Source organism: Dromiciops gliroides, chromosome 4 (assembly GCF_019393635.1).
Source record: "Dromiciops gliroides isolate mDroGli1 chromosome 4, mDroGli1.pri, whole genome shotgun sequence".
Taxonomy (NCBI): domain Eukaryota; kingdom Metazoa; phylum Chordata; class Mammalia; order Microbiotheria; family Microbiotheriidae; genus Dromiciops; species Dromiciops gliroides.
In genome coordinates this window covers 15,988,839-16,016,686 of record NC_057864.1, presented here as the reverse complement: position 1 = coordinate 16,016,686, position 27,848 = coordinate 15,988,839, and the positions used below count along the sequence as shown (strand labels likewise).

The window sequence follows — 27,848 nt, the reverse complement described above, 5'->3', positions numbered from 1 at the left end:
TGGGAGTGGAGCAGTGTGGTGGAACTTTATAAACGACCCATATTAAATTAAACGCAGTCAGATAGCCAAATAGTCAAAAGTCCACAGATTAGGCCCCCCCCAAATTAGTCCCAGTCAATTTAAAATATTTCCACATTTGAATGGCGACCGTGGCAGGACATATGGCCCAATTATAATTTCTCTAAACTTATTTTTCATATGATTATAATTTTTCATTTGTCCAAAATTATATATAATTTTTCCAGGTTAGATTAGTTAGTGAATAATTATTTTTTGTACAATGTCAAGTGTCTGAGGCCAGATTTGAACTCAGGTATTCCTGAATCCAGGGCCGATGCTTTATCCACTGCGCCACCTAGCCACCCCCGGCAGCATAGAATCTTAAGGAATTCCTTGGAGGGACTGGCCCCCTCCCCACCATGCCAGGCTGCTTCTTAAGCCGTCCGTAGACAGGAAAATGAATTCAGTGAAGAGGCCTCATTGCTGTCTCGCCAATGAGTACAGGCGGTGATTTGCATGGCTTGGTGCAAGTGGGGCAGTCAGCAAACTGAGGGACAGGATCTGATAAGAAATGCCAAGCTGGGAGTGGCACCAGGGAGTGAGTGTGGGGGTGTACAGCGAGCATCTTCAGACAAGGTTACTTGACTTCTGTACTCCACAGACCTGCTTCTTAACAGCTTTGCCCCTAGGAAAGATAGCGCCATGGGAGAACACTTCCATGAAGGGGAAAGCCTGGTGCTGACGGGTACTCTGGAGACTCTTCTCGCCCTTCCGGAAGAGCCAGGTTGGGCTTCACTGCACCAGGACGACCTGAGCCAAGCTTCCTGCCCCCAACAGGATCCGTCTGCACGGTCTCTGTCTTTTGACAAGGCGTGTGATCAGAGCCTTAACAAACAGCTGAAATCATTTAACCAAAGAAAGCAGTTTGTGTTTGCATGTTTCGTGCTTGGATGTGGGAGCACAGGGCACCAGTTAGGCCTGGGAGAAGAGAAGCTCAGCGGATGAGGAGGATCCATAGATACCTGAATATGGGGGATCTAAGAACTAAGAATTTCAAACGGTTTAATGAGTGATTTTAACACCCAAATATTAGGCCTCAAACAGCCCTCATTGAGTGTGGGGGCTTGTCACCCTTTGTTCAAGCGAGTTCAAGGATAACCCAGGTTAGTTCTTAATAGCTTAATTCTTTGGCTAAGGGAAATTAACCTGGTATTTCTAGGGAAGGTTATCCATACACTAAAATTCACCATTTGCAGTGATTTCAGATAATTTGAACAGAGGCCTAATGCTTGAAGTTGGGAGACAGCTTGGTGGGGTGGAGTGTTAGAGCTGGAGTCAGGAGGAGACTGAGTTCAGATTTGGCCCTGATTTGGCTGTCTGTAAACCCAGGAGGCAAATCACAGAACCCCGCTGAGCCCGTGTCTCCCCCCTGTAAACAGGCTCCTGTTTGCGCCACCTCCCCCAGGCGCTGCTGGGAGCAGAGCACTCTGACCCTCCAGGTGTGTCCATATCATTACTCACTGTTTAGCAAGACCATCCTGGAGCACCCAGGACCGGGAGCCCAGGACAGTGTCCTGTAGACCAGCTTGGGAAGAGTGTGACGTGTACTCCTGCCACCCTGGGGCAGGGGCCTGGGAAGCAGAAAGAATGGCCTTCAAAGAAGGGGAGGGGAGGTGTTTGAAGGGAGACAGTTCCCTCTTTCTGTTCCTTCTCTTTGTCCATCTCCAGTCCTCCACAGGCACTCACAAAGAGCCTGAAATTCCTCAAATGTGTCATAAGCTCAGAGGAAGAGCTTGGGCCTGCTTGTGTAAGAACCATTGGTTTAGGGAAGCTAATCAGTTTCCTTGGCACCAGTAATAGCATGTAGACTGGTTAGATAAATCCATCAACAGGGCAGGTGCCACTGAGAATTTTTGTTTTATGTCTGCCTGTATGCCTTACTGAAGGGCTTTAAGACTTCCCAGCTTTGTGTCATGGCATGAGATGGCTCAGATTGTTACCTAACGTGATCTAACTCGGTTGTACGCCTGGTGATTTAATAGGGGGTGTCCCAAAAGTCTTAGTGCAGCGTGAAACCATTGACATTGAATTTTGCACTAAGCTTTTGGGGACACCCTGCCCTAGACTAGTTCTATGCGTGTGTGGTCCGTGGTCCTGCATAGCCGTTCCCTCTGCAGATGTCATTCAATGCAACCAGTATTTATTGAGTGCATGATAGATGGGAAGTTGGGGGGGGGCAATCTGGGGAGGGGGAGACAGATTGTGGAGAAACTACAGTAGAGAAAGCGCTAGGACTGCCAACTTTTTTGGGGAGATACACTTCCCTTACTCTGTAAGATGACACCAATAATTAATAATTAATAAAGCTGACTGGTGCGGAATTGAACATGCATCCAGTGGTAGCTCGGTAGTGCTGTGCTTTGGAATGAGCAGGAGCCCAAATGGGACAGGTTCAGAACTCTTGGGGTTTTTGAATCTAAGTCTGAGAAACAGGAAGCACGGCCATGTTAACCATCCTCAATGACATTGCCCATTATGGAACGCCCGTAAAAAGAAAAGATGTTTTAATCTCCTAAAGGAGGTTTTTTTTTTCTATTGCAGTCATTTCATTGTCCTTCTCCCAAAAAGATGTCGTTCAGAAAAATGGACCCTAGTTGTACTGTAGGATTTTACTGTAGAGACGTCCAAGACTTTGAGCGTGCTTCAGAAGAGATCACCAAGGTAACAATGAACATTTGTTTGGTGCCTGTCCACTTGTGTTTGAAATGCTGCTGCAGCAGAAGTGGATGGTTATGGGGGGGTGGGGGAGGTGGAGTTGAGTGATCACTTGTTAAAGATGACAGCCTGTGAATTTGGGAAATTTTTATGTGATTGGACTTTTCTCTCCCTTTCTGTGTGTGTGTGTGTGTGTGTGTGTGTGTGTGTGTGTGTGATAGCAGTTCAATAACAATAGTTCAATAACATCTATCTATACATACATAGAGAAAGAGATTTCAATAACACAGATATACACTCACAATAATATTGATGGAACTGGCGATGAATCGCAAAAAGCAAATAGAGAAATACGGACTAAAAAAAGGTGGGTCTTTTTAGGGGGAGACGGGTGAGGGTACCTAGAATGATTAACTGTGGAGCCAGTGGGCCACTAGGTGGCACTGTTGAAATAGAAATCCATAGAACGAGCAAATTGCTACCTTGTGCAAGCAATTAGATTATATTCTATTTGAAGAGGATTTTAAAAGGGCAATCCCTTAGGGGTAGAGGAAAAAATTAATGAAGGATTTGATCAAAGCAAATTGTGCATTATTTCTTGTTAGTCCAAGTGCTTCTGTGATTTTTAAAAGAGAAAACGGTATTTTTGGATTCTGCAGGACTGAGTTATCAACTAGGTAGGATGTTCCCTTCCAGTAAACTTCCCTGATCTGCTCGATTTTGTTTAAAGGATATTTGCGATAGGTTTATCTAACTTCTTCTCGTGCTCTTTCAGCTTGTCCATTTTTCTGCTCTCGGAGTACTGCTACACCATTTCCTGAGCCGTAATGGCCAGTGGTACCAAAGCTCCTGAACGTCAAGAGAATTAGCTTGGTGGGCGCCAGGGCCAGTAAGAACCGGAGGCCTTCCTGGTCATTTGGTGCCAGGTCTGCCCTTGGCTTTCCCAAAAAACCAAAGCGCCGCGATCTAGCAGTCAGTTGCTCATGACTAATTGTTATCGCTGCTTAATTTTTAATCTGAAAAATGGCTCTGGGGATCCAAGCCCTTTTTTGGCAGTGAGAAAGATCAACTGAAAAAAGTGAAACCAAAAGTTTCCTGTAAGTTAGTTTTAGTTTACCTGACCTGCCATGTAAAAGAAGAAATTTAACAGGGACATGACAGAAAAATGAATGAGCAGAGGAGAAAATGAGATATGGGAGAACCTTTCCTTGGGCTTCATTTCTCAGTTGTCTTCCCTTTCAGTCTCTTTTTTCAACGCGGCAGGCCAAGAATGCCGAAATGTCTATTTTCCTGGTTCTGGTGTCTACTGTTTGACAGTAGTCGATAGAGCCTCTATTTAAAACTATTAGCAAATGGGATTGGGCCCTTCTTTTGGTCTTGAGAAAACGCTAAAACAGATGCTAAAACAGACAGAAACACTTACTTAGATAATAATAGTGGTAATAATAAAAGCTAGCATTTGTAGAGTACTTCAGGTTTGCAAAGTGCTTTTCAAAGACTGCTCCTATACCCACACAACAACCCTAAGAGGTGGGTACTATTATTATTTCTCTTTTACAGATAAGGAAACTGAGGCACTCAGGGTGAAGTGACTTGCCCAGGGTCATACAGCTAGGAAGTGTCAGGCTGGATTTGAACTAGGGTCCTCCTGACTCCAGGTCCAGTGCTCTGTGCACTGGGGTGCACCCTCACTGCCAGTGTAGACACCAGTATTTAGATGTCTCAGTGGTCATGGCGACAGACTCCTCCTGCATTCCTCATCACTCGTGATCCTTTCCCATGTCTTCTTATTAGTCCTCCATAGGTGATGCCCACACTGGGGAGACTCCAGCTTTCAGTGTCTCAGAGGGATCAATCCTTGTGGCCCTCGGCATCAAAAGCAAACAGTTTTCTCCTTTAAAGTGATGAAGCCGGGGCAGCTAGGTGGTGAAGTGGATAAAGCACCAGGCCTGGATTCAGGAGGACCTGAGTTCAAATCCGGCCTCAGACACTTTTACACACTTACTAGCTGTGTGACCCTGGGCAAGTTACTTAACCCTCATTGCCCTGGAAAAAAAAAAAGATTCAATTAAAGTGATGAAACCACAACAACCCCATGTATGTGGCCTGGCCTTTTCCATGAGACATCTACACACACACATAAAATAAATTATCCTTTAACTCACTATTTTTGGCAAACGACATTTTCACCTGGGAAATGTAACACAAAGTAAAGAAAGCCCTGGACTTGACTTCAGAAGGCCTGGGTCAGAGGGTCTGTGTCCATCTGTCTCTTACCAGGCGTGCTGCAATTTCACTCTTCCCAGCCTCAGTTTCCTTACCCATAAAATGGGCTTAAAACTCTATGTCACCTCCACCACATAGGAGAGTTGTGTGGTCAAAGGAGACAACATTTGTAAGAATGTTTTGAAAGCTGTCAGGCGCTCTAGAGTTGGGGTTGCCTGGCACGGTGGGCAGAGTGCTGGGTGTGGAGCCCAAGGCTCCCTCTGCTGCTTCCCTGGAGGACCTTTCGCGCCCCCGCCCCCCTTACATTTTCTGGGATCTGTCATGTGACGGACCGAACTCAATGACCTTGAAATCTAGAACTCTGTGGCCTGTGATACGTACACAACCGAAATACAGAGGATGTTGTTAGGCCCCACAGCAAACCATTGTTTGATCTCTGGGGTAGAGACAAGTAGAGAAGTAACCGTGTACCGTGGCTGTGTCCTCTGACTCAGAAATCCCTCTAGCAGGCCCACAGTCTGAGGTTGTGTTCCTTCTGGAGGGGAGAGCACGGGGCTGCATCACCTTTTAAAAATGACTTTTACCTTTTACACCACCTTGATTCCTGAATTATCCCTTTCCAGAAGAGCCATCCCTTATTAAAAAAATAAAAACGCCAGCTCTGCACAAGTAACACATCAGCCAGTTTTGGCATTTTGTTCGATGTTCCGCACCCTCTACCCTCTATCTAGTCTCATATTTCTTGTTGGCGGGTCAGGCTCGGTTCTTCTGCTTTCACAGTATCTTTGTTTCAGTCATCGTGTCTCTTGTTTCATACAAGTCTTCCCATGTGTCTCTACATTTTTATTAGTGGGCTTTGTACCTAGTAGGTACTTCATAAATGTTTTTTCATTCAGCCATAGTTCTTAAAAGTCCAGTAGCATTCCATTTCATTCCCATACCACACTTTGTTCAGCCATTCCCCCATTAATGGGCATCCATTTTATTTACAGTTTTAGCTACTACAAAAATGCAGCAATAAGTATTTTGTTGTATGTGGGTTTTCTTTTTATTCTTCCTCCCCTTGGGGTATAGGCCTTATTTGGGATATCTGGGTCAAATGGAATGGACATTTTCAATTACTTTCTTAGCATCATACCCATTGAAAATGCCATACTTTTTTGGGGGTGGGCGTGGGGCGCGGGGCAATGAGGGATAAGTGACTTGCCCAAGGTCACACAGTTAGTAAGTGTCAAGTGTCTGAGGGTGGATTTGAACTCAGGTCCTCCTGAATCCAGGGCCAGTGCTTTATCCACTGCACCTCTTAGCTGCTTCCTGAGAATGCCATATTTCTAATGCATTTGGCCTAATGCTTACTATTAGGGAAATTTGGAGAAAGGCAGAAAACAAATTATGGCATCTGTTGAAGGCAGTTAATATTTCTCTAGAACCAGCTAACTTCTATTAAGTAATACTATTGTTAAGTTGTAATTAATGGCTTTTGGTAATGATAGTAAAAATCTATTGTCAATGAATAGCTTGACCATTTAAAATTGAAATTTTGCAGTCCGAGGGGTTGCCCTGGCTCCAGTGTCTCTAAGCTCCTTTGGCCTCTTTGTTGTGGCTGTGCCCATGTTCATTCTTGAGGTGGGCAGGGAAAGAGCTGACTGGTCACTTTGGCAGCCGCTCTTCTATTTGGAAGACAAGTAGAAGGCTTTTGTAGTGGTCTAGGCAAGAGATGACCGGGGCCTGTCAACAGCGATGTCTGTGGGAGTGGAGAGTGTAGAAATAGGGTTGTATGGGAGCTCGTAAGGGTAGAAACGATAGGATTTGTCACCTGACTGGTTATGAGGGGAGAGCGAGAGGCGAGCAATTGAACGTAATGGGGAGCCTGCTTGGTCGGGTTAATAGTATCCTCGACAGACATAGGGAACTTGGGAAGAAGGAAACGTTTTGGAGAAAAGATACCGAGTCCTGTTTTGGATTCTTCCCCACCCCCAGTAATCTGAAGTTTATTCTTGCAATAAAACCCGTGTTCTTCCAGCGAGGCTGTTAATCATCTTTGAGGAAAGAAAACTTGTGGCTTCCCGAAAAGGCAACGGGCGGTTGTCCTGTGGTCCTATCTAGGATGTGGTGTGTGACCGGCATCGGGGAAGCAGCCGAAATAGACCCTAGACAGGAGAGTGGGGGATGACAGAGGGGACCCAGAGGTTTAGAGTAGCACCCACGGAATACCAGGGCCCCGAGGGAGGATCCGGTGTGTTGGGCAGACCCTGTAGGCCATTGGTGGGCCTGGCCTTTGGTCACCCTTGGTACAGGATGAAGAGGCCTGGGGGAGGGGCCGCGATCTGCTCTGTTGGAAGGAGATGGCCCCTCTTCTGGAGGGAGCGTCAGCTGTTGGCAGTCTTCCATCGTGTTATCTGTCCCTCCCCACTGTTTGGCTCAGGGGTGCTCCTGGTCAGTTCTCTGCCATTAGAGAGTGACGCGACTATTGAGGTCAACCCAGAACTTGGCTGCTCTGTTTGGATCAAATGCCCCCGGTGGGGAGATCCTTCCCACAACTGGGCCGTTGGGCAGCTTTGTGACCCTCACCGGGGGCTCATTATCCAATTCCTCCGGCTTGCCTCCGTCCAGTTCTGCAGATGTTGATTAAACACCTGCTCTGTGCGAGGTGCTGGGCATGCAAAGACAGGAGAAGAAATCATGGTGGGTGCAGTTCAGACGCAGAAGAACAAAGCACAACGTGCTTTCGGGACAGAGAGGGTGGTGCCTCCTGAGCGCTTCTGCCACCACATCCCTTTGTCTCAGCCTCCTTCCATCTTCCCTCGGACGCTCTTCACCTGCCACGCTTCCCCACTCGAGTTCCAAGCTCCCCTTTGACCTGTTCTCTTCTTCTTCTTCTTCCAAGTTTGCTCTTCCACAGCTGGACTCTATCTCATCCGACCTCTGCTGTTTATACACAGGAATTTTGTTGCTGAGAGCAAGAAAGGGGGCTCATCGTGAGGTGGTTTCACATGGGTAGCACAGGCCCCAAAGAAAGCATTTCCTGCCTCTTAAAACAGTTCTCTTTTTTTGTCCGTTGTCCTTCATAACCAACAAGCTCTGTAAGGTTAATGACTATGTAAATACCCCACAGACTTAATATTAAATATGTAACAAATCGTGCTGTCTCACTGATGGGAACTTGCTTTTTTTTTTTTAACCAAGGAATGGAGGACTTTTCATCCCTATTTTGCTTGTTCTCAGACTAACATTCATATTTAATAATCAGAATAATTTTTACTTTGTATATGGTAGAATTATTTACTGATTTGTAGTTGAATTTGAGACTAGTAATCAAAAACAGCAAATGAAAGTTTGAGATGAAGCGCCGGGCGATAGCATGGATCAGGGTTTAAATGTGACATGTGACCTATGTTTCAGGAGTCACACAATTTCTTTTGGAATCAGAGTTGAAATGGAACTCGGGTCACGCAGCGTGATCTCTTAGGCAATAGGGGAATCGAGCGTTCTGAAGAGATGGTCGCTCGGCCATTTGGACACTCGGAGTGCCTTTGACTTCCCTCTGTCCTAAATCGATGGGTCAGCGCCATTGTTGAGGAGGTGATTCAGCAGAGTTCTGTGAGAGGAGGCCAGGGTGGTTTCCTTGTACCCTTTTCCACTGGTCCTAGAGCACTCCCCTTCAGAGTAGCCCAGGACAAGGCTACTCTCGCTTCCACACGACTGCTTCTAGATCCAGTTGTCGAATTCTTTAGTTTTCTCTTGTCCAGGCTAGAACGTTCACTCCCTCAGTCGTGCTGCCCATGCCATTTCCTCCAGACCTTTCTCTATTCTCTTGCCTTGCTCTGGGGGACTCAGTTTGCCCAAGATCATGTGGGTCTCTGGTGACCATTCTGCACATGGGCTTGGAGTGGCTTTCGGAGCGAGGCTCATCTCGCTCGTCTTCACATAACCCCCGTCTTCTTTGGTCTGTCCCCTCCACAAGTTCTCCTGTGGCCAAGCCCATTTTCTTAGGGCATGTCAAGCCTTTGCTCACCTAAAGGCATCGGTTCAGCTCTCTGGGGCTCCCTTGTCTACCCAAATATGGCAAAAACCCTGAAAAAGGATGATGTCTTCTGGTCCTCCTTTTCTCCTCTCAGCACTAGAGGGTCTCACCCGACTCTAAGGTCCTATGATCTTGTTGAGTGGGGACTGAAAAAGTTTATTGATTTCAGTGATTAAGAGTCTGATGATCTTGGCCAGAATAGGATCAGGAGAACGATGGAGGCAAAAACCACGTTGCAAGGGGTCAGAGGGTGAATGGGAGATGATAGTATGGTGGCTTTGAGTGTGAACTGTGGCTGCCCTGAGCATCTCATGCTGGATACAGTTCTGGTGCATGCGCCTGATGGTGTGGGAGATGCGTTGGTCTGGGGAGGACAGCAAGTGCAGAACCAAATTGGGTCATTCCAGCTACTTCTTTACAGTTAATTAGCTGTGTGACTTGGGAGTGAGCAGTTTTACTTCTGGGGTCCTGACTCCTCACCGATACAGTTTTAGGTTTTACTTGGCAGCCCCGTTCTTCAAAGGTACCTTGTAAAGACCGTGTGATGAAAATGTATCATTTTGATGATAAATCCGCTGTTGCAAATTAGAAAAAAAACAGCATCAGAATATATAATGGAAATTATATATTATGAAGATAGTTTTAGGAGCAAGACGCACAGACATCAAAGAGGGGGAAGCTTAAATCCTCTTTCTAGAGGGGTGAAATTGTTGAAATTCGATCTGAAAAGCATCTCTGAGGCCCTGGGGGGTGCAGCAGAAAGTGTGTATCACAGTCACTCAGAAGACCGGGGCGGGGGTCGGTGGCACCTTCCGTGGTTGGGCCGCTCACTAGACAGCTCCGAGTCTCACTCCCGTGGGGTTTCAGTTCATATTTTTCATACATTTAGAGCTGGAAAAAGCTCGTCGTTTCACAGACGAGGACACTGAGGCACAGGGATGTTAAATGGCTTCCCCATAGTCAGACCCTAAATAGTAACAATAATTCCCATTTCTGTGGGGCTTGAAGGCTCACACGGTTTTATATACCTGGGCTTTGATTGTGACAGTGCTTATTACCCTTGTTTTACAGTAAGGGAAGATGAGGCAGAGTGAGATTGGGTGATTTGTCTTAGGCAGGATTTGAACCCTTGTCTTCCTGTCTCCAAGTCCAGAGCTCTGTCCATCAAACCTTGTCCCCAAATGATGAAGGGGGCCCTGAGCTGTGTCTTCTGACTCCATCGTCTCTACCCGCTGCACCTCGCTGTAGTCTCATGCGTGCTTTTCAAAGAGGATTGCCACAGGTTTGGTTCATCATGTTTCTGTGAAATGGTAAAACGCCAAGAGGCATGATCATCTCCTCTGACTCACAGGGTTGTGGACAGGAAAGGATGCTTGAGACATGGGAGTAGCTGCTGAGGTCCTTGGTCTTAGATGCAGCTTTGAATTCAGAGAGGCCCCGAAGTGGCCACATGTCGCAGCTGCCCCATGGGGAACCAGAGAAGGCAGATTTTTCATTTTAAATTGGTGTGTATCTCGAGTTAGGGAAGGATCTTGTAGGATCATGGCACTAGACTCTATATAGGGATTATGATATGAAGGAAAGTTTTCACACAGACACCTTGACGTCATTTCAAAGTCATTTCTGTCTGTGGCCCCACCTCAAAAAAGGTCTTTCCAAAAAGCAGGGATGCTGGGCTAGAGAAGCCCCCCAGAAAGTCAGCTTGGCTTTGGTTCTTTCCACAGGGGCTGGGCTAGTTTGCTTCTCCAACAACCCCAGGGCCGTCCTTGGACATTCCTGTTACTTTATGCTGGATGGATTGTTGTCCGTGGGTCACATGCAAGAAGGTTTCATTAATTAATCATTCATTGCAAGGAGTTTGAAGAGCAAGCCTGAATCATTGAGTACTACATGCACACGTAACAGAACCTTGTCATAGCTTTTGGGCAAGACATGTGGTGGAGCGGAGTGGCTGAATGACTCCCTCATAGGGTGGGAAGAATCTGGGGGACTGGGCACTCATACTGCGGACCCAGGAAGGGTGTGCTTTGGCATGATTATGTCTGGGAGGCAAGTCGGACCAACTTCCCCACCTCCGCCCACTGCCCAGCCAACCCAAGCCATTTTTATAAAGATAGGGCGGCGTTGGTGTGGTTGTAGTGGCTGGGGTTTGTTTGTTTGTAGTATTTCTTTTTCTTTTTTTCTTTTTTTTTGCAGGGCAATGAGGGTTAAGTGACTTGCCCAGGGTCACACAGCTAGTTAAGTGTCAAGTGTCTCAGCTGGATTTGAACTCAGGTTGTCCTGAATCCAAGGCAGTGCTTTATCCACTGTTTTTAGTATTTCTCTGGCTCCAAACTCTGTTCTTTATACACCGTCCTTGTTCTGCGTGCTTTATTGGACCATCATACATGATTCTTTTCTAGCTGTCTCTCGATCCAGAGTCTCCTAGAGTAGGTTTTACTATTCAGTTGAGGAAAGTGAGGCGCAGAAGAGATTTGCCCTCTAGTCACATGGAGGGTAAGTGGAAGGGGCAGGCCCAGAAGCCAGGCCTGGGAACCCCTAATTGGTGTCCTTGTCTTTGCCTCTTTTACTTTCAGAAAATGCACAGGGGAAAGTTAAAATTGATCACAAAGCAGATGAATCTTGGGGCGATTATTTGCACTACAAACAAGATCTCCTGTAATAGCAAGTTCTGCTAGCAGGTGTCCAAGTTTCACAGAGATGAAGGAGCACAAAACTAAGAGGACTCGAATCTCTGACCATTGAAGATCCATCCAAAGTGAATAGAAGCTTATTGGAGATTCTGATGTTAGCCACAGGGAGATGTGATTCACTTTACAAAAATAAGACTCCTTTTGGGGAGCAGATCCCTGCGTTCAGGGGAGTATGCTGGCTGAGCACTGTACTCTAGAGAATAATGAGGATGTAGCTGGATTTCGGGGACTGTGCATTCTTCTGGTGGACAGTGCGCAGAGGTGGGGGCTAGAGCAGGGGTGGCCAAGCGACAGAAGGGTGAGCACTGATCTACACCTGAGGACCCCCACGACCACATGTTGAATTCATCTGGAAATGTGACGTGATCTGTCTTCTTTGTGGTTTTAGGCGTTTGATTAAACATTGCCCAGGGACATTTGAATCTGGTTTGGGCTGCACTTGGGAGCGTTGTGGCTATTGTGGGGAGCAGGTTTGATTTTGGGGGACAGCAGTTCACCCGAAAGAGACCTGGATGTTTCTGAAGTGTGCAGAGCAATTCGAGGTGGGGGCCAGCAAAGCGGACGAGATCTGAGCTGATGTTTATAGAAGCGGGGGCCCAGGCTGGGGCGGGGAGCAGTCCCATCGACCTCTGCCCTGGGTTGACCGCTTCTGGAGCCTGTGGGGCCTTCTGGGAGGACTGAGCCGGAGCCTTCAGAGGCGAGGCCCATGATGGGGCAGGTGTCCAGTGGAGAGTGCTGGACTTGGAACCCAAGCCAGCCTCCATCTGGGTTTGACCCCGAGCAGGACCTTCACTGCTCCCACACTCAGACGCCTCATTTGTAACACAGGGTAGTAATAACACTCCCCTCGCAGGACTAGGGTGAGGCTCAGCTGAGAGCTCAGCAAACCCAGGAGGATCTAGATGTGAGCACTGATTAAGCACCTCCTGTATGCCAGGAACACGGGCGTCCGGTGAGAATTAGTCATCCTCCAGGAGAATCGCTCACAGCTAGAGGACTGTGTGACCCTAGAAGAGTCCTTTCCCGGCCAGCTTGGGGGTGGCCCTTCCAGCTCCGAGTCTGCGGTGCTGCATTGTAATTCCTATCTCTGTGCCATCCAGTCTGGCTGGAGGAAGGCACAGACCTGTGCCCACAATTCCAGTCAACGAGCATTTATTCTATGTATACTTTGTGCCAAGCGCTGTGCTTAGTCGGTAAACATTTGTTACATGGCTGCTGTGCCCTGTGCTGCCAGCCAGTAATCATGGATCGAGTCCCTCCTGTGTGCTGTGCTCAGCCCTGGGCTGACACAGAAAGGCAGGAGATGGGCCCTGCCCTTGAGGAGCTCAGTCCCCAGGCACCTGTCTGGCCTCTCCCCCACACTATGTAATAACTTCTTATTGAATCTTCCGGAATGGAGTCTCTCCCCTCAGCACTCCACGTCTGTACAGCACAGTCTGGCCACATCATTCTGCTCACCAGATTCTGGGGGCTCCCTATGGCCTCGGGTAAAATACAGATTCTTTGGCTTGGCATTCAGTGCCCTTCACAAACTTCCCTCCCCAAGCTTTTCTATGTTATCATCTTTCATGGATTCTGAACTTCAGCCAGGCTGGTCTTCTAGCTCTCCCCCCCCCCCCCCAACGTTCCACCTCCACACTGTTGCCCAGCCTTCCTCCCCTCTGCTTCTGAATGTCCCCGGTTTTCTGAGTTCTGCTCGTGTGCTGCCTCCTGCATGAGGCCTTCCCTGATTGCTGCCGCTGGAGGACCTTCTCCGAAAAACACCTCGTATTTACGTCGTCTGTGATTATTTCTTTTCCCACGGTCCGGTAGGGGCTCTTTGGGGGAGTGCCTTTAATCTTATCTTTGCATCCCTCCATACCTAGTGCAGTGCCCAACACGTAGTAGGCACGCAAATGCGCGTTCATGGATTTTATGGACATCATTTTACACTTGAATCCTTTTTGTAGGTGTGGCGGGGGGGGGGGGGGGGCGGGGAAGTCTCCTTCCATCTGTACAGAACTACACCTTAGCTGTAACTCCTAAGAGAATTATTTGAAGTGCTAAGAGATTAGGGAGCCATGTTCTCATAGGATGTGCCAAAGGCGAAACTTGAAACCAAGTCTGAGGTGACCTTTCTCTCCACTGTGTGGTCCTGCCCATCCCCTCCCCTACTTTTTTGGGGTTGGGGGATTTAACTTTCAAGCACTACCAGGTAAAAAGAGCCCTTTCTAAACATGGTGCCCAGAATCCTAGGTTTTAAACTGGCATCCCCAGATCTGTTGGTCTCAGAAGTTATACTCATGAGCCGAAGACTTTTCTTGAACTTGAAAGGAGTCCCCAAAGCAGCGATGGTTGCTAGCTTCCCACTGACTGTCTCTCAACCAATGGTATGGATACCCGCCCATTAGATACTGGATTTTTATCAATGCCATGAAATGTTCATAAAATGGCAATAACTTTGGGCAGAATCCCAGGCCTGTCCTTGGAATCAGTGGCCAGGATGGGGAAATCCTCGATTAGACACCAGTCCTGTCACCCTCTGCCCCAGGCTCTTATTTTTCAAACTTTTGCACATTTCTGGTCCTTCTCTTTGATTATTCACTTCCTTCCCCTTTCCTCTTTCTTTTGGTAGGATGTAATTATAATAGATTAGACTAAAGTATGAAATAGAAAAGCATTATACACATTGTAGCATCTGATTTTTATTTCAGGTTGGATTTTACGACACTTGATGGTTTTCTAAATAGCTCTTACTGTCTAAATTTCCAGTTGGGCATCTTAGCATTTCAAAGTTTTTTTTTTTTAAGTTATAGATTACATATGTATGTTGCACTATGTATTTATGGATAATTACATTTTAAAGGGAGTAGTAAATACAATTTTAAAACATTGTTGAGGATCCTCAACATAGCACGTTGATATTTTAGGAGATTTAATTTTATCAATGAAAGTGGTCTTTTTTTAAAAACAAATTAACAGTTGGAGTGATCATAGTCAGAACTTGCACAGTGAGTTTGTTTTCAGTATTTTCTTCTCTACAGAGAACCCATGCAGAACCTTTTTTTCAGTAGAGAGACTGTTTTCTGTTGTTAATTGGGCTTCGACAGTTAGTCTTAATTCAAATCTTCACCCCATATGCTCATGAAAGTTGATTGATTTTTTCTGATGGAATTTGCTTTAACTTGGAAGGAGCTGCTGAGTCAGTTAATGACAATTTCCAAAGTGGGCACGTTGTTGTCATAATCTACTTGAGTTGTGAACACTTAAAAACAATTCTGATGTGTTTAATGTGATTATACATAATGGAGGGAGAAAAATTTGGAACTAAAAATCTTATGAAAACAAATGTAGAAAACTATCTTTGCATGTAACTGGAAAATAATAAAATACTTTTATGATAAAAAAACCCCAATTCTGGGAAGTGCAGATCTGCTCTCCAGATGACACATGCCTCAGTAGAAGTCAGCCTTTGGCCCACTGTTTGCACACATAAAGACGACTCATATCAATTATGGCAGGGGCTTGCAGGAGAAAGACTATCCAAGGCGTGGGCACAACTGCTCACGCACAAAGTGATTTCCTTACAATGACCCCGTGAGGGAGGTCATCGCAGCCTTCTCCTAGGAATTGACACGGGAAGGCTTTGTTCTGTGTGGCACCAGACAACTGGGCTAGGATCAGTAACCTCAGGGCGAACTCCCAGATAAAGAGGAGTCGAAGGGCTCCCTCCTCAGGCAGAGGCCAGAGGACCGCTGGCCAAGGAGGCTGTAGGGAAGATTCCGAAGTGTGTCCGGGTTGGGTGAGATGCATTTTCGGAGGTCCTTTCCAGCTCTAAGCTTTGGTGCTTCTCTCGAGGAGGCACAAGAGGTAACAACATGAATGGGTGAGGTGCTCTGAGGGGCACATCTGAAAGTGGCTTGTCTGTAATAGCGCAGCTGTGGAGCGGTCTTGACGCTCTGTCCTCTGGCTCCTCTTAGTCCTGTGCTCATCCGTGACCCTTTATGAAGGAGGAGAGGTAGGGTTGGTGTAGGAGCAGCAGAGAATGCAGACCTCGTAGACGCCTGTGCATAGAAAAAGTGGTCACTCTAATGCTCCAAGTGGGAGCCCTTGGCGATGGGGGCCTCGGGGCGAGGCCTTGAGCAGGAGCGGAGGGAAGGAAGGATTAGGGTTAGGGTTAGGGTTAGGCCTGCTGCTCCAGGCCAGAGGCTTTAAGGGGCAGCTCTTCCTGTGGCTGCTTGCCTTGAGTCTATGCCAACTAAGGGTGCGTTCTCTGTCCCTTCTGCAGGTGCTGAAAGCCTCCTCCAGAGAGAAATATCCTTTATTTACTTTTGTCAAGGGCCATGCCAGAGACTATGATTTTACCTCCACTCCGACCAATGAAGATGACCTTTTCTCAGAAGATGAAAAGAAAAGCTTGAAAAGATTTAGCACAGAAGACTTTGTCCTGCTCTGAGGACGTTCTGCATTAGAGTGTCCGTAGTTACTCAGAACGCTTCTTTGAAAATAAAGAACAAAATAAGAGAAACCTGCAATGCAGAAACTGATCTATTTTTGTAAATATTTTGGTGATATTTTTTAACATTCTTTCACAAAAGAACATTTGAAAATATACCTTTTTAAAGATGTGTATATTTCTGAAAGCGCCTGATTGAAAGAATCTTTGTTGCTAATGAACGTCTGGCAGTCCTGGCTCACGACTAGTGGGTGGCGGATGATCTGTGTATGTGATTTCCAAATGAATCCCCTGCAGTCCTGTAGATCTGGGACCTCTTTACCGTGACTGGCCTGGGGGTTTTGTTTTGCCCATCTGTGATCCTGGAGCCCGAGGCCACTCTTCGACATCCGAGATTTAAGCTCCTCTCGCTGACTGACGAGACTGGACAATTAACCCCTGACGCCACCTACCCTTCCCCTCCACATGTTAATACGGCCAAAGGGTCCATCGAGGCGTTCCTGGTTCAGTCTGACTAGCAATTACTCACCGTAACAGGGGCAATTATATCGGCAGAATTGTGAGTGAAGAGCCTGCTTAGCAGTATGATTTCATGATGGCCTCTCCTTAAGCTTAACATGTAACCTTATGAGAGGTGACTCGGAAGTATCGGCTTTCCCCACATTTTTAAAGCTGATGTTATTAATATTAACTGCAACCAAACAAGCCAGATAAAGGCAAGGATTACATGGGAACGATGCTTGTTTCCTGTCTCAACCACATACTTTTATCAGGACTCTACTTGTGCTGCTCCAGCATCACACTCTAGGCTGACAACCTGGCGGGGGCAGGGGTGGGGGGAACCAGTAAATATCCTTGCTTGGGGGCTGTCCGTCCCTTGGTCTCTCCACAGTGACTGTAAATCAGCGTGCATTTGTGCAGGTGTTCAGTCACCGAGGTTACCCACGAGGTAAATCTTCCTTAAGTAGTAGTATGCCTTCACAAAGAGCAAATTTGTGATTGAAAAGTACTGAGGCTATAATGGAGCCGGGATTGTAAAACAAATGCGTTAATAAAGATGTGAGAACATTAAATGCCTTTGCTTTGGTTTTAATGTTGAGATTATTTTAGTCCTTTCGTTGGAGAGAATCATTCCTCAAATGAATCCTGTTGATTTGTAATAAAGGCAAATAGTATTATTGCTCTACAAGCAAAATATTAACTTTTTTATGATGCTTCTATGGCGCGGTGGAAAAGGGGGTGTATTTGTAAAGGTGCTTGTGTGTCCTCTGAAGTCACTGGTCTCTTCTTACAAAAGCAACTTGTTTGTCTGCAATGGCTGGAACATCGACTGTGCCAGGGGGATTGCTTTGTAAGACCAGTGCAACATTTTGGAGTGATGACGGTTTACTGCAATAAAGAAAACGTCCCCATAGTCCAGAGGGTTCCTTCGGCTAACCGAAAATTAGGCTAAAGAACTACAGAATTTCAGAGCTGGGAAGGACTTGGGTAGCCATCTCGTCTAACTTATACCCAAAAAGGAGTCCTCACTAGAGCAGCCCAGCTGGTCATCCTGTCTCTCCTGGGAGATCTTCTTGCCAGGGGGGTGGGTGGGGGGAGCCCACTCCTTCTCCAGGGAGAAGCAAGAACTTAAGCAAGAGCTGGACAACCATCTGTCAGGTGGGATGTGTTGGAGATCAGGTTGGACTCAGTCATCATTTTGGGACCTTCCAACTCCAAGAAGTTCACTTTGGCTTGCTCTAATTATTAGAAAGCTTTTCTTGATACAGAGCTTAAATTGGGCCCTTTTGAACTTCCCCCAGCTTCTCGCTCTGCCCTACGCTCTGACACCTGTCCCTCTTCCACATCCTGGCCTTTCAGGTACTCGAAGGCAGCTGTCACATTGACCCTGAGCCTTCTCTTTTCCAGGCCAAACAGTCACATCTCCTTCAGTGTTCTCATTAGGACACATCCTCAAAGTCCTTTGCAGTTCTGGCTGCCCCACTCTGGACACTCTCCATTTATCCAAGCCCTTCCCAAAAGGTAACCCCAGAGCTGAGCATGATCGCTGCCGGTTAAGCCCTTCTTGTGGCATTTCAGGGTCATAAGTGATGCGTGGTGCTCAATTTTAAGAGTGGGGCATCCCCTGCAAGCTTCTCTTGCTTTTTTATGTCATGGCTGTCCTGGTGACAGCCTCAGCAACAAACACATCAAACAAGTGTGTCCCGAGGAGGACGAGGGCCAATTTTAAGATTTCTCCATTACAAAGTGACTCCGAATGCTTAGTCAGGAGTAGTAGAAAAGGATAAAAACATTGTAGTTTAGCGTAGTATTTGGTTATTTGCAGGGTTTAGGAGCAGTTAGCATCACAGTCTGAGCAAAGCTATTCTTTTTATATACTAAGGACATGAGCTGAATATCAGCTGCATTGGACACTGTTGACCACAAGAAGTGGCTCCCCACCCCACAAGGTGATCTCCCAGGAGAGAGCGGATGACCAGCTGGATGCTCCTGCTGCTCTCTGGGTTTGGGGACATTAAACTCTTGGTTCTGTTCAGTCTCCTCTCCTGCACCACTGTCCGTGCCCTGCACCCACACCTATGCCTCCATACCTCAGTGTCGTGCCTGTACAACCTCCTGAAGCGCTCATCAGCTCTCATAGGTTCAGTGCTCAAATCTGTGCCACTGACTCCTTTCCTGATCCTCAGTCTTGAATTATCAGCTATTGGGCATTCTGAGTCCCCAGGATACATCTCCAACTTAACATGTGTGACCTTGAGCAAGTCACTCTGGGCCTAAATTTTTTCATCTATTAGATGGTGGAGTTTAATTAGAAGGTTTCTAGCTCCCTTTTCAGCTTTAGAGCCATGATCCCATGTCCAAAATTGAACTCATTTTCCCCGAAAGCTGCCCTCATTTAGAATGTCCTTTTCTCTCAAGGGCACTGCTATTTTTCCAGTCACCTGGTGGTTAACCAGGGAGTTAACTTCAGCCTCTTGGTGTGATGCAGTAAAAAGAATATTTACCCCAGAGGCAGAACACCTGGGTTCAAATCTTCCCTAATGAGGGTATATGGGTCACACTTTAGATCTCACCGTGACTGACTTCCCTAAGAAAAACTCTTGACATTCCTCTATATGCCCATAACTTCCCATCATCCCTTCTTTCTCCACCTCACTGCATCTAAACCCATTCTTTTTTTTTTTTTTTTTTTAGTGAGGCAATTGGGGTTAAGTGACTTGCCCAGGGTCACACAGCTAGTAAGTGTTAATGTCTGAGGCCTGGATTTGAACTCAGGTCCTCCTGACTCCAAGGCCAGTGCTCTATCCACTGCGCCACCTAGCTGCCCCTAAACCCATTCTTAACCCTTGAAACTGCTGATCTTTCTACCCCTCAGTACTTTCTCAAGCTATTTCGTTACCATTTCTCTGCCTTCCCTTCCTCTCCAGGCTTTACCACATAGCAAATTCACCTCTATCCAGGCCTCTGCTCAAACCCCTTGTCCCCTTGTCCTTACTACTCATCCCTTGACAAACCTTCTGTCATCTGCCTCCTCTGCTCTGACTCATGCTGCTGAATGGAATTGGAGGAAGTCTAAACACATTAAACATCTTCAATTGGGTCATCACCATAGCAAAGAAATCCTTTTATTCCTCCCTAATTGGTTCTGTCTCTGTCTCTTCTTCTTCTTCTTCTCCTCCTTCTTCTCCTTCTTCTCCTTCTCCTTCTTCTCCTTCTTCTTCTCCTTCTTCTCCTTCTCCTTCTTCTCCTTCTTCTCCTTCTCCTTCTTCTTCTTCATGAGGGTTAAGTGACTTGCCCAGAATCACATAGCTAGTAAGTGTCAAGTGTCTGAGGCTGGATTTGAACTCAGGTCCTCCTGAATCCAGGGCCAGTGCTTTATCCACCGCACCACCTAGCTGCCCCCGATTAATTTTTTTTTTTTTTTAAGGAAGAGAGTGGAGAATATAAGTAAGCTATGGGCTAGTAGGCTTGATACTAATTCCTGGCAAAATTCTAGAATGCATTGTTGAAGGGTTGATTGATTAGGGAATACATAGTCAAAGAAGCAGTGATAGCAAAATGCCAGTGTGATTTTGTCCTGGATGGGTCATGGCACCCTTAGCTCTAATTCCTTCTGGACAAGGTCCCCAGACTGGGGGGCAGGGGAATGCTGCAGGTGGATTTTCCATTGCTATCAGCACATTTGACACAATCTCTCACGTTTCCCTTATAGAAGGCGATGGCAACATGAAGGTTGGATGGGTTAGGTAGGGGGACTCAGGACTGGTCAAAAGCGTGTTTCAATGCTAACTTTGAAGGTGCCCAGTGGAAGTGCGCCAAAGGATTTGTGCTGGGCCTTGCCCTGTTTAACATTGTTATAAGTTGCTTGGATAAAAGCATGGACGGCCTGGTTATCTCATTTACTGATGACACTGAGCTGGGAGAGATAGTTAATACACTGGGTGACAGAGTCGGGATCCAAAAATGATCTTGGCAGGCTAGAGCATTGGGCTGAATCTAATAAGATGAAATTTAATGTGGATAAATGTGAAGTGTCACATCTGGGTTCAAGAAATTGCATTCATAAGTATTGTATGAGGGGAGGGGGTTAGGCAATTTTTTCTTCTGAACAAGATATATGGGGATTGTAGTGCCCAACAAGTAGAGAATGAGTTAATCGTGTGTGATGTCAGCCAAGAAAAGAGAAGAAATGACATGACCTACTGAGGTGGGTATAGCATTCAAGATTTAGGAGGTGATGAACTGGCTGGTCAGACCACAACTGGAGCATTCCGGTCAGTTCTGGGAGCCACCTTTTGGAAGAGTATCCATAGAAGGGCAATCAGGATGGTGAAAGGCTGAGAGTGGATTCCATATGTAGATCAGTTAAAGGAACTGTGGGGTTTTAACCCAGAGAACAGAAGACTCGGGGAGAATTCGAGACCTGTTTTAGATGATCTGAAGGGAGATGATTAGACTTTTCCCACTTGGTTCCAGGAGGCCGACCTAGGAGCACTGGGAGGTTGTTACAGAGAGGCAAGCTCAGTCAAGAAAAACTTGCTAAAATAATGAGAGCCGCCCCAAAGTGGAAGGGGCTGCTTCTGGAAGGTGTGGGCTCTTCTTCCCTAGAGATCTCTCACCATTTGTTGTATATATCTTATTATTATTAATTTTTGGGGGTGGCAATTGGGGTGAAGTGACTTGCCTAGGGTCACACAACTAGTAAGTGTCTGAGATCAGGCTTGAACTCAGGTCCTCCTGACTCCAGGACTGGTGCTGTATCCACTGAACCACCTACCTGCCCTTTGGATATGTTTTAAAGGGGATTCTTTTCCAGCCAATAGTTTGGACTAGAAGATGGCTTTGAGGTCTATTCCAATTCTGAGATTTTGTGATTCTCCTTCAGTGAGGAGACAGACTCAAGCGTTGTGCATGTAGAACTTAGCATGGATAGGTGGATGAATGAAGATTATGGCTACGGATGCTGATGCATTCACCTGGCCTGTGTGAGACAGCAAACAATCTCCTAAGGGATGGTGTTTATATTTTCTTTTAATTTTTATTCAAAAATACTCTGCAGTTTGGTCCCTTACAGTAGTAGATACCATAGGATGAAGCTGACGGTTGAAAACTGAATATTAACTATATACCACAAATGGACAGCCTGTATAGGCTTACATGCTTATACGGGACTTTGTCTTCATTGGACTAATAGCATTTCTACAGCACTTTAAGGTTTGCCAAAGTGCTTCACATGGGATCACACAACAATCCTCCCAGGTAGGTATTGTTATCATCCCTCTTTTATAGATAAGAAAACAGAGGTAGACAGAGGTTAAGTGACTTGCCCAGGGTCACACAGCTAATAACTGCCTGAGGTGGGGTTTGAACTCGAGTTTTTCTGGCTTCAAGTCCAGTATTCCACTGAGTCCACTGAGCTACTTAGCTGCCTCTATAGCCATACCTGGATTTCTACAACCTTTTATAAGACTGCCCTTGTTGAGTTAGGAATTGGAAATTGAGGGGTTGCCCATCAGTTGGGGAATGGCTGAACAAGCTGTGGTATATGAATGTAATGGAATACTATTGTGCTGTAAGAAATGATGAGCAGGTGGATTTCAGAGAAACCTGGAAGGACTTATATGAACTGATGCTGAGTGAGAGGAGTAGAACCAGGAGAACATTGTACACAGTATCAACAACATTGGGTGTTGATCAACTGTGATAGACTTGACTCTTCTCAGCAATACAATGGTCCAAGATAGTTCCAAAGGACTCATGATGGAAAATGCTCTCCACATCCGGAAAAAAAGAACTGTGGCATCTAAGATGCAGATTGAACCATACTATCTCTATTTTTTGTTTTTCCTTTTTGCTCTGATTCTTCTTGCACAGCACGACTAATGCAGAAATATGTTTAATGTGATTGTACATATATAACCTATATTAGATTACTTGCTGTCTTGGGGGGGAGGGAGAAAAAATTGAAACTAGAAATATTATAAAAACAAATGTTGCAAACTATCTTTGCATGTAACTGGAAAATAATAAAATACTTTTATGGAAAAATGAATTGCCACTGTCTAGTAGAAATGTTTATATTGCAGTTCTTTTGCATTTAAACTGACCTATACCTCTTGCCTATAAAAATTGAGCTAAACTGTTTGTATATTTGTTTTATGCTTTCAAAGTAAATATTTGTTTGTAAAAGCTAATACAAAATAAATGGATTAGGCAGTCCTAACATAAAAGTACTTAACATTTAAAAGAGAAAGACATGGCACAGAAAGCTCCCAGTGAGGGGGAGGGCAGCCAGGTGGTGCAGTGCTCTGAAGTTGGGAGGACCTGAGTCCAAATTAACCTCAGACATTTACTAGCTGTATGACCCTGGGCAAGTCACCTAACCCCAATTGCCTCAAGCATCTGGGGTCATTTCCAGTCATCCTAACATATATACTGCAATTGGACCCAGATAGCTCTGGAGGAGAGAGTGAGGTTGATGACCTTGCACAGCCCTCCCCTCACTTACATCCAATTCACTGCAAGTCATGACATCACCCCAATGTCATGGTCCTCTTGGATAATGAAGTACAAACAACAACGACCCAGTGAGGAATTTCCACCAATGCAGGTCAACACCTCCTCTGCAATTTATAGTCTTAGTTGCCCAGGACATGGAGAAGTTAAGTAACTTGCCTTGGGTCATGCAGCTAATATGTGACAGAGGGCAAGTCTTGTACTCTGGTCTTCTTAGGTTTGAGGCTGGCTTTCTAGCCATGATGTGCTATATTTTAATTTCTTTCAAACTTTTAAAAGGTTACCCTTATTGACTTAAAAAATAATGGACTAATATGAGAGCACCTAATTTTTAAAAAAGGAAAAAAAAAAGATAGTACCCATTAGATGCCACAGTGGATGGAGTGCTTGCGCTCATTTTCCTGAGTGCAAATCTAGCCTCAGACATTTACTAGCTGTGTGACCTTGGGCAAGTCACTGAACTCTGCTTCAGTTTTCTCATCTGTAAAATGAGCTGGAGAAGGAAATGGTAAACCACACCAGTATCTCTGCCAAGAAAACTCCAAATGGGGTCATGAAGAGTTGAGCACAACTGAAATGATTGAACAACAACAAAAATTCATGTATCTTATTCAGAGCACTCCAATAACCTAAGAACCTTTTTTCTTCCATCCAACCCCGAAGAAGTATATAGCACATTGCTTTAGGGGCTTCTTATAGAGAGGTTTATCACCTTGCCAGAAATGTTGAGATTCCTATAATTTCTACATAATGGAAGATGGGAAAGATTTGTAATTGGAGGACCTGGGTTCAAATCTTTTTTTTTTTTTTTTAGTGAGGCAACAGGGGTTAAGTGACTTGCCCAGGGTCACACAGCTAGTAAGTGTTAAGTGTCTGAGGCCGGATTTGAACTCAGGTACTCCTGACTCCAGGGCTGGTGCTCTATCCACTGCGCCATCTAGCTGCCCCTGGGTTCAAATCTTACTTCTGCTTTTTACTGACTACCTGTATGACCTCAGGCCACCTTTTCAAAACATCAGTTTTCCTATAAATTGGGAGGGTTAAATTTGATCATCTCTATGATCTCTTCCATCTCCAAATTTACAATCCTATGATTCTAAGTAATGGCTCTGGAGTATAATAGAGTATAACACTGTCTTTAGGAAATATGAACCTGCATGATAATGGCTCATGCTTGTAGACAACTTCTCTATGGAGGGCCAACCACATGTCGTGAAGATTGTGATAAAGGCACACTGTGGTTGGCTGTAGTTTTTCCTTCCTCTCACTAGATTTAGAGGTACTGTATATTCTGGGTTTTGATTTTGTTTTGAACTCAGAGATTTTTTTCCCTTCAGGTTCTGACACTGGGTAAACTCGGTAAAACTGATAGATGGTCTCTTTCAGCTAGGAATCAAGGGAAGTCAGAAAGGACAGGAGTCTGAGACAGGTGTGCTGTGAGAAATCACATCAGAAGAATCCTCAGCTTAAGCAACAATTGTGAGACTCAGGATCTGAGCATTAACATTTCAGAAATGAATTTTTAAAATTCTTAATGGGACTTTTGGATGGTTACGATTCCTCCTCTCTGTTCTTCATGAAATTTGACACTTTAAATTCCTTTTTGTCATGTGTTAACCACCAGCAGGCAACCTGGAGAGTTATCATTTGCCAAATGACTGAATGAAAAGATCCTTTATGGTATAAGTAATATCAAAATTTTTTTCCTGGAGGTATCCATTTTTCTGTCTTTACATTAACCAACCCCATTAAATCTCTCCTAGTGAAGAGCGAACTTCAGAGGGTTAAAAATTAAGGTCATTTCTATATCCTATTCCCTTTGGTACTTAACATCGTCCAAGGGCAAATGCACCTAGAAGTACATATATTTTTATAAACTGTAGAGTTTATCCTGCTTTTATTGTTTTAAAATGAAAAGAACAACTTTCACTGGTTCATTTTATTGCTAGTCTCTTTTCTGTCTTCTTTGGCATCTTATGGCTTTGAAATAAGGAGGATGAATTCCAAATGCCTCCTTGGAAGAGAAGAAGACTATGTGTTTTCCATTGGTTGTGGCCATCAATCTCAAGGTCAACAGTCTTCAGAATTACAGTGATCAAAAATGGGGGTGTCTGCTTTGGGTTTTTAAGAGTTCAATAAACAAATTTCTGAGCATTTTTAGGTTCTCATCCACATAAATTTACAAAGACAACATCATTGACTAACTGTAGATGTTTACAAGCAGAACTCATGGCTCAGCTGCCTTGTCTGTTTAGAGATCTCCTGTTAGTATCTGTTCTACTCTTATGGAAAATACTTGGTGTACATTTTCTATGGATTTCTCTGCGTACATTGTTTCTCCCCAGTTGAATGTAGCTCCTCAAAAGCAAGGATTGTTTCATTTTTATGTTTGTGTCTCTAGCACCTAGGATAGCACCTGGTGCCATATACAATTTCCTACTTTTATTTCCTATTATTTGCTGTTTGGAAATGCTGCGTACCTAAGAGGGTAATTGTCCTGGTTCACCACTGCTAATGTGTGTGATGTGCTATGACTTAAATATAAAATGAGTAATAGCTGTTATAGTCACTTATAAAGACTTCACTAACTTTTAAAAAGGAGAAAGAATGAAAAAACCAAACTATCCTTTCTAGGAAGGACTTGCAAAAACTGGAGAAAAAGATGAGAGAGGTGAAAATGGAATAGACATGAGGTGAGGAGAAAATTGAGAATAAAAATAATGGAGAAATAGAAGTGGGCTATTCATAATGCCTTATTCAGGCAGTTATTAGGAGAGAGAAGTGGAAATTGCCATCCATGAAAAGAAAAGTACCTTTCTGTCTCAAAAAAAATTATAGACAAATAAACATTTATCATTCGACATCATTTCTGGCTTAATCCTGACAATCAATGATGATTGCATGCTATCGTTCACTCGAGCTGTTAGGCCAAGTCTGAGATTTCTCCTCAATGTTTCATAGGATCCTAGATTGAAAAGGTGAAGTAGCAGATGGGGAGAAATTGGACACAACTTAATAGTCCTGGAAAACAAATTCCTGTCATATTTTAGTTTGAATCCTAAGTCAGTTTAGAAAGCCTAAGCACTTTTGTGTGGTTTTCATAGTTATTTAAAGACTTTCTCCTAGCCTATAAACTTTGAAAAATATTATATTTAGAGCCAGTATTGCAGATATGTTTCTGAGCTAGCATTTTCCTCTCTTTCCGTTTACAATCCTCTTCAACATTATTGGTGGCAAGCAATGGTCCAAAACATTCACAGCTGCAGTTATAAAATTTCACTTCTTCCCTCACAATGACAGGAAAAATTGGTTAGAAACTGATTATTTGGAAGGGATACATAGGCCTTATCAGTTCAGTAGAAAAATTTCCTTTGATGCCTCTCACTCTTATACCTTGAAGAGCTTAGGAGCTAAGTGTCCCTTCAACAAAGGCCAAGTTCTGGGCCACATCTCAGAGTTGATCGTAAAAGAAGAAATGCAACAAAGCATCATTTTTCAGGTCGACCATTGGAAAGCAGCCCAACCAAATTCATGACCATTGAGAATTCATTTTCAAGAGGTGTTAAGGAGAAAAGCTAGCTCAGGGTGGAGATCCAAGAGAGAGGCCTGATAATAAAAAGCTTGCAAAGCTGGCATCATCAGTTAGTAGCATCTGAGTGCCCACCGGGTGTATGGCATCAATGTTGACTGTTACACAGGTCAGAAAGTATGAATTAAAGGCCTCTGGGTGATAGTACTACCAATACTGGGAAGAGGAACTAAATGCAAATAAATATTCCTACTTGAATTCTCTATAGTGGTTGTTCCAAAAGCCTTCTTTTTTCCTGAGGCCCCCCAATTTACCCTGTGTTCCTCACTTACTCCGATTAGGTAACACATGATTCCTGTATTCCTGAGATTGGGAATACTGTCAATGTCTCTTGTCTTCTCTTTGTATCTCTTAGTATTTTCCCTCTTATTCTTTTTTATTCCACTTCTGAAAGATGACATTTACAAGTAGATTTCTTTGAGCTGTGGATTTGATCCCTTTACCTCACTTTTCTAGAACTTTGTCCCATCAATTATTATCTCCCTCCCCCCAACAGTATTAGTCTTCAACTAATCAACTGGTTTCTCCTCCTGTGCTTACACATATGCTCAGGTCGCCCTAGCCTTGTCTGGAAGCTGCTACCTCACCCAACTGTCTTCTAGAAGTAGTCTCCACTCACTGTTTTAGCTTCTTGACTGGCTGGCCTTTCCTACTTGTAGTTCCCCTCCCCCACAACCAATCCGTCCTATCCATTACCTCCAACTTTCATATAATTTTCCTTTCAACAAATATTTATTAAACACCTATTATCTTCAAGGTAATATGTACTTCCTGAAGCACAGCTCTGACCATATTTCTCTCCTATTAAAAATCCTTCAGTGGCTCTCTGGTGACTCTCAAATAAAATATTATTCCGACATCAAGGCCCCCAATGGTATCATTCCAGTCTTATTTATATTTACATCCTTATGATGTCCTAACAGACTTGCCATTCCCTAAACATGACCTTTGTTTTCTTGCCTCCACACCTTGTTTTTGCCTGACACACAGTAGGTGCCTAAAATGCTCGTTCCCTTCCCCAGCCCTTCCTATCACCTGTACCTGATGAATCCTGCTCATCCTTAAAGGTCCACCTCAACTGTGACTATCTTCCTAATTTCCTCCTTAAGCCTTCCCTGATTTCTCATTCCTGTCCCCAGATCTGGAGGG

At 44.8% G+C, this 27,848-nt stretch overlaps 1 protein-coding gene across 6 annotated transcripts in view; it reads left to right on the top strand.

Annotated features, from left to right (window-relative positions):
• Positions 1-17,166, top strand: part of ATG4C (autophagy related 4C cysteine peptidase) — a 76,329-nt gene extending 59,163 nt beyond the window's left edge. For all 6 annotated transcript variants that reach the window (XM_043962672.1, XM_043962676.1, XM_043962671.1 and 3 more), the window contains 2 exons: positions 2,602-2,721; positions 15,926-17,166. In XM_043962672.1, coding sequence (XP_043818607.1) covers positions 2,602-2,721; positions 15,926-16,093 — 288 coding nt within the window. In that variant the 3' untranslated portion in view covers positions 16,094-17,166. The remainder of the gene's footprint in view (positions 1-2,601; positions 2,722-15,925) is intronic.
• Positions 17,167-27,848: the final 10,682 nt, after the last annotated feature.